This window comes from Buceros rhinoceros, unplaced genomic scaffold (genome assembly GCF_000710305.1).
Source record: "Buceros rhinoceros silvestris isolate BGI_N320 unplaced genomic scaffold, ASM71030v1 scaffold27297, whole genome shotgun sequence".
NCBI lineage: Eukaryota > Metazoa > Chordata > Aves > Bucerotiformes > Bucerotidae > Buceros > Buceros rhinoceros.
In genome coordinates, this window is record NW_010420815.1 from 2,678 (window position 1) to 13,301 (window position 10,624).

General features: G+C 50.3%; 1 protein-coding gene across 1 annotated transcript in view; it reads left to right on the forward strand.

The window, feature by feature from the left end:
* Positions 1-5,576, forward strand: part of JMJD6 (jumonji domain containing 6) — a gene marked incomplete at its 5' end in the record, with an annotated part of 7,645 nt that extends 2,069 nt beyond the window's left edge. The window contains 5 exons of the mRNA XM_010139456.1: positions 1,168-1,454; positions 2,557-2,692; positions 2,795-2,933; positions 3,613-3,740; positions 5,231-5,576. Coding sequence (XP_010137758.1) covers positions 1,168-1,454; positions 2,557-2,692; positions 2,795-2,933; positions 3,613-3,740; positions 5,231-5,267 — 727 coding nt within the window. The remainder of the gene's footprint in view (positions 1-1,167; positions 1,455-2,556; positions 2,693-2,794; positions 2,934-3,612; positions 3,741-5,230) is intronic.
* Between the last annotated feature and the right edge of the window lie 5,048 nt (positions 5,577-10,624).

Below are 10,624 nucleotides of genomic sequence, written 5' to 3' on the forward strand. Positions count from 1 at the left end.
TCCTGCTGAGTTCTTAGTAGAAGCTCTGACTGTTCTGCTTGTGGTTTAATTGGCTCTCCAAGGCTAATAGGAATGGAAGGAGTGAGTTGACAGTGAAGTGGCAAACACCTGCTTATTTATGTTTGTATTGCTCCTTTGTGAAGTAGGAAGGGCACAGCTGGATAACCCAGCTGATAGTCCTACTTCTGGTGGTAGCAAATGATACCGGAGTTCACTTCCCTGTGCGCTGAGAAGGGGACCTGGAGAGCTTGCTGACCTTCAGTGTCCTCTGAACCCTCAAACTTCTCTTGCTGGTTATTGCCTGCCCGTCAGCCGCGTGGAGGAGGGGTCTGGGTGGTGCTTCTTTAGTTTCTACCCTCTCTGCTGCCTTTTCAACAATACCTGCCTTTTCTTCCCTCTTGATGCCTCGGGTTAGGTCACCTCACTCGGGCAGCTTTACCTGGTATGGAAGATCTTACCGTTCTCTAACAGGAGAAATGAGCCACTGAAGGTGCTGCTGCTGCTGCTAAACATGTGTTTAACATGGGATAAAATTCCCCGTTGGGAGAAATAAACCTCACAGCTGGGGAATGGGAATATACGCACCAAACCCTGAATGGGCACTGGAGAGTGACCTCCATGCACTCAGATGTTCGAATGAAAAGCCTGTTGTCAGTGAACAGAAGGCGTAGAGGGAGGCCAGGGTTGCGTAATGTCGCTCTGTTCCTTGTGTCGCCTGTTATTTGTTCCTCACTGTTCTGCCGTTCTGGATCTGTTTATGAATAGCTAATTTTAGAAAAACCTAGGATTAGGCGAATCCCCCTGCATAGTGAGAATCCCAGCACAGGCTGTTACGATTTAATCACATTTATGGACCTTGAAATCTCTATATTTTATTGAAGGACTGTTTAAAACAAAACACAGCTCTGAAACATAGGAAACCGCTTTCACTGTCTTGTCCCAGCATCATTCCTGTCTCGATTTGTGCTGATTTTTAGGTAAATCCATGTAGAATCTTTTTGCCATTCTGTGAGCCTAACGATCTCGAAGAGGTAAGTGAAGGAGCTGTAACTACCCTGATTTCTAACTGTGTGTGAAACAAACATTGTGATTTTCTAATGTGAAGAAGAGAGAAGGTAGCTACTTGCTTGCTCTTTACCTAAAGGGCATTTTTTTTCTCCCATGCAGATGGTTTGTGATGGGCCCACCCCGTTCTGGAACAGGAATTCACATCGATCCCTTGGGAACTAGTGCGTGGAACGCCTTGGTCCAAGGACATAAGCGTTGGTGCCTGTTCCCTACCAGCACTCCCAGAGAGCTGATCAAAGTGACACGAGAAGAGGGCGGGAACCAGCAGGATGAGGCTATCACTTGGTTCAATGTCATCTATCCTAGGACGCAGCTCCCCACCTGGCCCCCTGAATTCAAACCCCTGGAAATCTTACAGAAACCAGGCGAGACAGTCTTTGTGCCAGGTACGTGTAAATCCCTCCAGCAAGGAAATACGGGAGAGAAAAGCATGTTTTTAACACTTTACTAAAGAAGCTACTCGGAGCGGCTTCAAAGGGATATGTGTACTAAACTGCGGTCATAGGAAACCATCGAGGCATAAAACAACAGAGGTGTTTGTGTCTTAGAAATATTTGAGTTGATACACAGTGTGGCAAACTCGGGGCTGAATTTTGTAGCCTGGGTAGTCTGACTGCATATGAATTTTTCTTAGCTGTGGGAAAGAACTACTTAAAGGCACTGACACCTTCCACCCACCTCTCTGTTACACTTCATCTTGCATTTGAAATCAGAAGCATCTGATGAAGAAGCCGTTCTCTTTGCGCGGCTGCCCACGGAGTGCCCATTATAACTGGCTAGTAGATAAAGTGGGTGAGTTCAGTGCCACATTCTAAGCTCTAAAACTTGGGTCATTTCTGTGCAGCATGGCCCAGAGCTGTCCCCACTGTTTGTCTCTAACGTACAGCTGGCTTCGTGTTTGAAGAGGGCCTTGTGATTGTCTCGGCAGTTATCAGTGAGTCCTCAGTGTACCTTCTGTTAAGATTTTGAAGCTGTCGGGTTTCATTAAACTGTTTCCTTTGTCTTTTTATGAGGTTATAAGTGGGTTGTAAAAACACTGCTGTCTATTTTTATCCTGTGTGGGGAAACAGTTTTGCATCTATTTTTAAATGAAAGGTTAGTCTGGAGTCATAAGAACCTTTCTAAATTGGCATGGCAAGTGCTCTCCAGCTTGACAGAGAGGGTCTCTGTGTTGTCTGGGTGACAATGGCTCTTGCTGTTAAATAAGCCCTCAGTAGCCAGCGCGTTGCTGTCAAGTCAGATCTTCAGCACTGTTCGTGAGCTGGATAGTTTGGTCAGAGCGTTGAGCAGCCTTCTGTAACGAGAGTCTGTAAAGCCCTGGAGCAAATGCTGAAATAAGACCGAGGAGAGACATTGTGGTGGCGAACTCACACAGTTTTGGGAGATAAGGTCCAATTTCCACCTGTGTGTGGGAAAAACATACCTGGCTGTCCTTGAACTTGCTTTCTGCTCTGTTGCCAGAAGTGGTCATTGGTGTTGTGTTTGTAGGTGGCTGGTGGCACGTAGTTCTCAATCTTGACACAACCATTGCCATCACGCAGAACTTTGCCAGCTGTACCAACTTCCCTGTGGTGTGGCATAAGACAGTAAGAGGGAGACCCAAACTGTCACGGAAATGGTACAGGTATGAGTAGCTTTCTGTTCAGATTCCCTATTTTAAAATACACTTTGTTTACGCACAGTGTTACTATCCAAAGATTAACCCGGAAACTTCAACTGTGTTTAGGATCCTAAAGCAGGAACATCCTGACTTGGCAGCCTTGGCTGATTCCGTTGACCTGCAGGAATCTACTGGTATTGCTTCCGATAGTTCTAGCGACTCTTCCAGTTCCTCGAGTTCCAGCTCCTCAGACTCCGATTCAGAGGTAATGCTTCTTAGTACAGTAGATCATCGGTGTCCTGCAGTCACGTTGGGTTTTCCATACCTCATCAGGTAGACCTGGCAGTGCTGTGTTAACGGTTGGACTTGATCATCTTAAAGGTCTTCTCCGGCATGAATGAATCTGTGATTTTGAGAAACTAATAGAAAGCACCTAAACAAATCTGTGTGATGGGGAGCCTGTGTTCATGGCAGGTTCTGTTTGCTGAAGCCTCTCGTTGTATTGTTAAATGAATTTGGTTTGGTCTATGTTTATATTGCCTGTCAATCTGTTAGTCATTAGCTAAGCCATGCTTGTGTAAAATGGCTGCAAAATGGAAGTTTTCAAAGTGGGAGGTGGGAACAAGATCCAAACCAGAGACTGTCAGTGATGACAGGGGACTTCTTTAGGCACCCGAGACTGCCCTTGGACGTGGGTCGTTCTGGGAGCCAGAAGGGATGTATCCATCGTCTTGCCCCAAGCCAGTTTAGTTGGTGATGGACTCTAAGAACTTGACTGCTCCTGATTGAAGTGCTTAATTTAACATTTATTTCGTGTGTGTAATCTAAGATAACGTGTTCCGTGAGTATTGATTACTCAGGATTGCAGAGGTAGCTCTTGCAGCAAATTCCACAGCACAGTTTACTCAGTTTACTCTCTGAATTCTGATCTCTTCATACTTCAGTGTGACTCTGGCTCTGAGACAGAGGGGATGATGCACCGGAGGAAAAAGAGGAGGACGTGCAGCATGATGGGCAACGGTGATACGACCTCCCAGGACGACTGTGTGAGCAAAGAGCGCAGCTCCTCCAGGTGACTGATGGCAACTGTTGGCTTTAAACAAGCAAAAGGCAGTACAAGGCAGAGCAGCTGACAGACTGTAGGGTGATTCCTCGAGACAGGGATGGAGAGCAAGGAGATTGTTATGGAACATAAAGCCAGTGGTGATATCTTCCCTTCATTAATTATTTTAATTGCTCCAAACCGAAAACTAAGTTTCTTATTTAATAAACAGTTTTATTACTTTTGCTAGTTGTCTCTTTTAATAGAGAAAGTTTTTTATTTTGATAGGCGAGGTGGGATCTTTTAACTGTGCTCTTCAGAGAGCAGAAATGAATAGAAAACAGTTAAAGGTGAGGAATGATCAGGAAAGACTCAGGTTTTGACACCTTGTTGTCCAAATGGATAAGCTTCAAGTAGTTGTAGGGTTTCTCTTATTGCTGCGTGGATTACTTCAGTTTGGCCCTATCTGTAACAGGCAAAATTCATGCCAAATCCATGTTTACGTATCAAAAAAAGAAAGAGCACGTTTCTAGTCAGTCTGGAGGGATAGAACATTGACGTTGCGGAACCATGAATAGATGCTGCTTAGAGTAAAGCTGCCAAGGAGGGTTGTTCTCTGGCCATGCCAGGTTAAAAACAGTGAAGCACTGGGAATCTGGGAGTGTGCTGCAGGGAGGAACTTACCAGTTCTTTGCTCAGTGAAGCATTTTTCTCGAAGGGCAGAGGCTCGCCAAAGTTCTGAAGCCAGCTCCCTACAGTTCGGTTAACCGATGCGGCTGTGTCAGCCACCTGCCTGCGCAGGGTGCTGTGTCCCTGGGGAGCTGTTGGGCGCTCCAGGTTTGGCGGATGCAAGTGCTGTGGTGCCTGGCTGCCTGGCCCAGGTTCCTGGTATCGTGCCTGACTTCCCAGCCTAGGCTACTGCCCAAAGGCTTGTTTGCTCCCGGACGTGTTGCCCTTTATCTTGTCCCATTTTCAGGAGTTGCTCATAACTGAGAACAATTGAATTACAAGTGCAGCAGTCAGAGAGAACAGTACTGACTGCTGATTTTACCGTGGAGGTTTTAACAATTTGTTACGTTGTCAGATCCCATTTCAGCAGCCAGCGTGACTTTAGGCAGTGAATGAGCAGCAAGAGATAACAAACCTTCATGTAGACCCTGTCTTTTAAAAAACCAGAATGCGGTGCACACGTGCAGCTCTGTTCTTCTGGAAATCCTGTGCACTTTAAAATTGTTAGTACTTGTTTTTAAATTGATACCATAGGTATTGAAAATCAGTACGTTGCATGGAACACTTGCTTTCCAGGTTTCCCTGTCCCTCCTCCGGTGTGCTGACTGTCTCGCTCGGTGAGGATGGGTGGGTTAGTTGACAGGAGCAGTTCCAGACACACAAGCGAGATCAGGTTCTTTGATGCTGTCGGAAGAATGAGCATACAGTTAATGTGCATGCTGCGATCTTCTGTCCTGATACAAGGAGAAGTGCTATAGTTGCTGACAGGCAGTTGTACTTTTTTTTGACAGGATTAGGGAATCCTGTGGAGGCCGCAGCTACCCCTGAGAGGTAACAGCACCCACCTAGAGGCAGCTGCCGATCAAAGCTCCATTAGCAGCCAGCCGGTTCTGTTCTACACCCTTCCACTTCTGTTTCTCACCGTTGTTAAGTTGTTGTCACTCTTCCTCGATCCAGACATCTGTCTTCATTACGTGCTGTTGAAGGTTGGCTCCTTCTAGGGGAACGCCCTCACTCGCCGTTCTTGTGCAATGCTTCGTCCCCTCTGCGTCCCGCGAGTGCACTAATCACCCAACACTGGGTAAGGACACGCCAAGCGTTTGATGGTTCACCTAACTGGCAAGGAAGACAACGGTCCGTTTTTAATGAACTCTTTTTAAAACCAGCAGGTGACTGTAGAAACCTGCCTTGCTTTGACACTGTCATATGTTTACATGTTGTCCTGTACACTTGAGGAAAGGAACACCAGCCCTTTCGGCCTGTCTGAACGTCCGGCGGATCTCGCACCAGAATTTCAGGAAAGGGAGGTGGTAGGAATGCTTCGAACACTGAAGTGACTTCAGCAGAGGCTACCACCAACCTGCAGCATCTTTCGTTGTCTTAAGCTGCACGCATACAGGTGCAACACCCTTAACCAGCAGCAGTCCATTTCCTTTCGCTCTGTGCCCGTATGATGACTGGTGACAGAGATGCACTAGCACCTTGCATAGGAAGCTCGATAGAGCCGCAGAATCTTGAAGTTTCTTGCACAGCAAAATCTATGAGGAAAAAGCCAGGATTTGCCAGTAATGAGAACCCTTTAGGTGCAGGCGTGAGGTACTGGGCACAGCTGGCAAAGTCTGACTCTTACGTGATAACAGTTGCTGGGCTTCAAGACGAAGCAGTTACGGAGCTGTGGGCTCGTGCAGGCCAGCGCGGCTCACCTACCTGAACGACTTTTCTCTGAGGTTATGGTTCAGATGTTTCCGGAAGTTGCGGTGCCAATTTTAAAGGATGGGGAGGGGGACATATTGTCGTTTTATGCTTTTTAAAAATGCAGTGTGTTGCTTAAGTCCGTGTAGATGCATTTGTGTTACGCCGGGTAAAGCTCTCATCCCCAAGGGATCTGTTGGAGCTGCTGGGGTTTTTAGCAGGGGCTCGTGCTGGTCATGGGAGCAAAGAGGTCTGGCTGGCCAAAGGTGTGCTGCAAGGAGATGATCCTGCTCTATCTGTGCGGTACAGCCAGAAGCGAGCTGGGTTGGAGCGCGTGCTCGGGTGCTCTCCCAAGACCCAGGAGGTGGGTATTGGCGCTCACGTCAGCTGTTCTTCTTTGGCAGAAGTGGTGTGCGGGCAGTAAACAGGCAGTAATGCCCAGGCACTGGCAGCAGAATTAAAAAGCAGATTAGCAGCCTTACCTGTGACTTCCTTACACATGTTGGGTTGGATGGAACCCAGAGCACTGCTTCTCTGGGCTTCCTGATTCTCTTTTTCTAACCTTGTCTCTTTGTATTTCAACACTCTCTCCCTTGGACACTGGGCCATGTCCTGTTGTACAACTATGTTTTGTCAGGATCTCTGTTTGAACCTTCTGTGCCAGTCGCTTTGTGCAGGAGCAGTATGGTGGTGGAAAACAGAGGGAAGAGGTTTTTTGGAACACTCTTCAGATGTCCAGGCTCCTGAGTTTCCTGTGATAGCCAGCCATAAGCCAGCACGCTTGCTCTATAGGCTGCTGCAAGTTCTTCCACAAGATTACTTCATTTTAGAAACAACTTTGCAAACTCATAGCGTTTCTGGCCGAGGTTGCCTTTTTTCCCTACTCAGTTGGACACCCTGGGAGCCTGCATGGTCCATGTGTCCTCTGCGACAGAGCAGGCTGCAGCTGCTGCCTTTGGGAAGAACATGGGGTCTGGAGATGCCAAGGCCTGGATGTCTCAGCTCTGTCACGTGAGGGGAGCCCTTGGAGAACTGTCCCCTGGTGGCTCTCTGTGTCAGTGAGATGGCTTATCCTGTAGCTTGCAGTTGCATTTGGTATGTGTGGTTCAGTGTCGCAGACTTAATCTTTAGGTGCATGGATGCCTGGTGGCAGTGCCAGGAAGGCCACACCTCTGCCACCAGCAGCACGGTGTGCAGGGTATGCTTCCATAGCTACGAACTCTTCCAGGGTGTGAAATTGCAGTTTCGGAGGACGCCTGTTTTCCTTTGACGTCCCCTCGCAGAAGAGCGGCGTGTTTGAAAGGGGCTGAGCATCACGGCACTGGCAGCACTCCTGACTCCTCCACTCGCCGCTTCCAGACGGGAAACAAAGGAGGGTCTGTTCAGCCTACCTGGGAATGGGACTCCTGGGACCTCCGGTTCTTCCGCTCGCAGGCTCTTGCCTCAGCCAGACTGTTGAGCTTCTGTCTTTGTTTTAGCAGATGAGGGAAATACCTACCTCACCAGGGTGTTGTGAGGCTGGAATGCCATTTCGTTACTCTGTAAGAAGCTTGGAAATTGTCCTTCTGCAGCAAGCGTTCCAGACATCCTGAGCAACCCGAGACTTCCTAAGCTGGTGTTAGCTTCTTGTAGCAGAGCACATTGGGGATGTTGTTCAGCACTCCTGGCCACGTGGTGTTCTGTGGTGGCCCTTCCAGAACTGCTGTGTGGTACATAAACTGTAGCAAACAAGGCTTTTTGTTAGCTGCTGGAGTTTTAACTGCTGGCATTGCATGGCCTGCTCTAAACAGGAGGTCCTGCTAGGTCAGGATTTTTTAAAACAGCACTAGATTCCATTCTCCTATCAGGGAGGCGACATCACTGGCCTCAGGAAGCAGGGGAGCTGGTGCTTCCCAGGCCCTTGTTCCAGGTGGGTGAATGAGGAATAAAGCTTAAAGCTGTGCTCCCCTTGTGCCTAGCTCCTTGTGGGAGGCTGACGGGGGCGAGGGAGGGTTGTGCTCTCAGTTCTCCAGGTTTGTGCTTCATGGAGCACCCATGTCTCTTGTTCTGCCCCCGCTGCTGTTGAGTTCTGTGGAGCCCCTGGATGTAGCAGGCTGTGCTCCAGCACCCAGACCTGCTGGCCCCTCGTTTCCGTGGGCCCCAAAGCAGCAGCGCTGCTCTGCCTCAGCCCCGCCAGTGCTTTGTGGGCACCCCGGGGACAGGCTTAGGGAGCAGCCTGCTGCGTTTGGGCTCCGGCCTTCCCGATTGTGCTGTGCGTATCGATGCCATTGTCCTGGCCAGGCGGCGGAAGGCAAAGGGATTTGTGAGCTCTGGCCGTGCTTTTTGGTCGGGTGACCAGCGCAGGCTGGTCTCTGGTGACAGTTCAGGAGTCTGAGTGCCCCGTCAGAACGGGGGATGTGAACAGCGGGCACACAGATCTTGGCACTTGTTCTCCCCACGAGCGCGGGGGGAGCACGTGCTGCTGAGGAAGCCCTGGCATTGACCTTCCTCCCCCTTCCAGCCTGGGAGTGCTGGCTCCAGTTTGTCTTCTCAGTTACATTAAACTTCTCCAAATGTTGACAAGAAAGACAGCAAGCTCTTTCCTAACTAACCCAGACCCTCCTCCTCTCCGAATCGCCAGCTGTCACGGGCAGGAAGCGAGAGTGTTGAGTGGCTCAAATGTGAACGGCCCCTGTGGGTAACTGTCACGGGGCGTTGTGGTGTCTCCCTTGCACAGAGGGGTAGGAGAGAGCTGACCGATTCGTTTGACAGTCGCGCTGCCGGCTCTGAGCCCTGCCACTGTGTTCGCTGCTTTTATCGCCCCGTCCAGCAGAGCTGGGATACTGTTAAATGTCTTGTTCGGATGATTGTGGTTTTGCTTTTTATTTTAAATAAAATCGATTATTTTGCATTATCCTGTTGCTTGAGTTCAATCATATCACGATAAAAAAAGCCTACACGTGTGCACCTCCCTCTCCCAGAGCACCGCAGTGTGCTGACGGGGGGTCAGGTCATGGCCTCGGGGGCGCTTTGGGAACCTGCTCCAGCTCTTCCTCCCGTGTGATGAGTACTTCTGTGTGGTGGGGTGTGTTTTGGAAGCTGCCAGGGCTGTGGTAGCTTTGGGAAGAGAGAGTTTGTGTCCGTAGCTTTGTTGCCAGGCTGCAGCATGTGCTTGTTGTCCCTTCCCTCCTCTCGTGCCCCGTGTTGCATCTCTTTCCGCCTTGTTCTGATGAGAGGTTTTCATCTTCCAGGTGTCAGAGCCTATGTAGAGCCATTGCAGACATGTTTTTATAACATACCTCATGTGCTTTTCATTCCCGAGAGAGGTGAGTTTGTGTGCTCCCAGCTTCAGGATCATCCCTTTGATCTTCCTAATTTGCAGGTACTGCTGGTTCCTTCCTCAGTGCCACTGTGATCTGGAGTTGATTTATTCGAATTCCTCTGATTATTGACCTACCTGCCTTTTTGTGACAGTTGCAACTTCACACCCCGTTTCACGCGGAGGACTGGTGCCATACTGATGTTTTCATTGCTACCAGGGAGCCAACAGGACAGGGTGCCCTGAGGGGCAGCGTGGGGGCGGGTTTGGGAGTGAACTAACGTGCTTGCAGCATGTAGTCCTTATGAAGGCACATAAAGACCCATCTGTGGGACCGCACCTCCTCTGGTTCTGGAGGAGTGCGGACTGGGGCAGGCAGAGCTCAGTGGAGATGTGTTCAAAAGGAAAGAGCCATTCCCTGTGGCTTCTGCTTTGAGAGCTGGTGGCTCACCAGTGGGTGATGCCTCTTAATGGTTGTGCGTCCTCTCCTTCAACAGAAGGACCTGAAACTGGGGGGCTGCCACCGCAGCGAGCATCTGTGCAGGCTGCCGGGGGGAGTTGCTGGTCCAGCCGTGTCCCAGCTGTGCTGGCAGGGAAAGCGAACCAGCCTCGCAGAACTACTTTTCTGGTGCAGCGCTGCCTCGTTTAGACCTGGATCAGTTGGTGACCTCCCAGCTGGTGTCAGCTGAAGGGCAGGGTGAGGACAGCACCCGTTCCTGGGAGAGCTGCTCACTGCTGGCATCAGCGCGGAGCAGGCGTTGCTGTTCTTGGCAGGAGGAAGCGGTGGCAGCGACTGGAGCGTGGCTGGGGCTGGGCGGAAGAAACTGCGGTTGGAGCTGCTCACTGCTGGCATCAGCGCGGAGCAGGCGTTGCTGTTCTTGGCAGGAGGAAGCGGTGGCAGCGACTGGAGCGTGGCTGGGGCTGGCAGAACGAACCTGCGTTTGGACCAGGTACGAAGTGGTCTGCGCTCAAGCTCTGCGTGAGGGGAAATGGGTTCTTGGAGGACATGGAACACGGGGTTGTCTGTCTGGAACAGGCGCTGGAGTCCATACCTGCTCCTTCACTTCACGGGATCCTGTGGACCCCGCGGGGGTCAGAGCCGTGGTGGAGAGCAGGGTTCTGAAACCCGGCGTGGGTGGGAGAGGTGTGTGTGTGAGCAGAGGACCCCGGGACAGCTGCTGCCTCACTGTGCGTG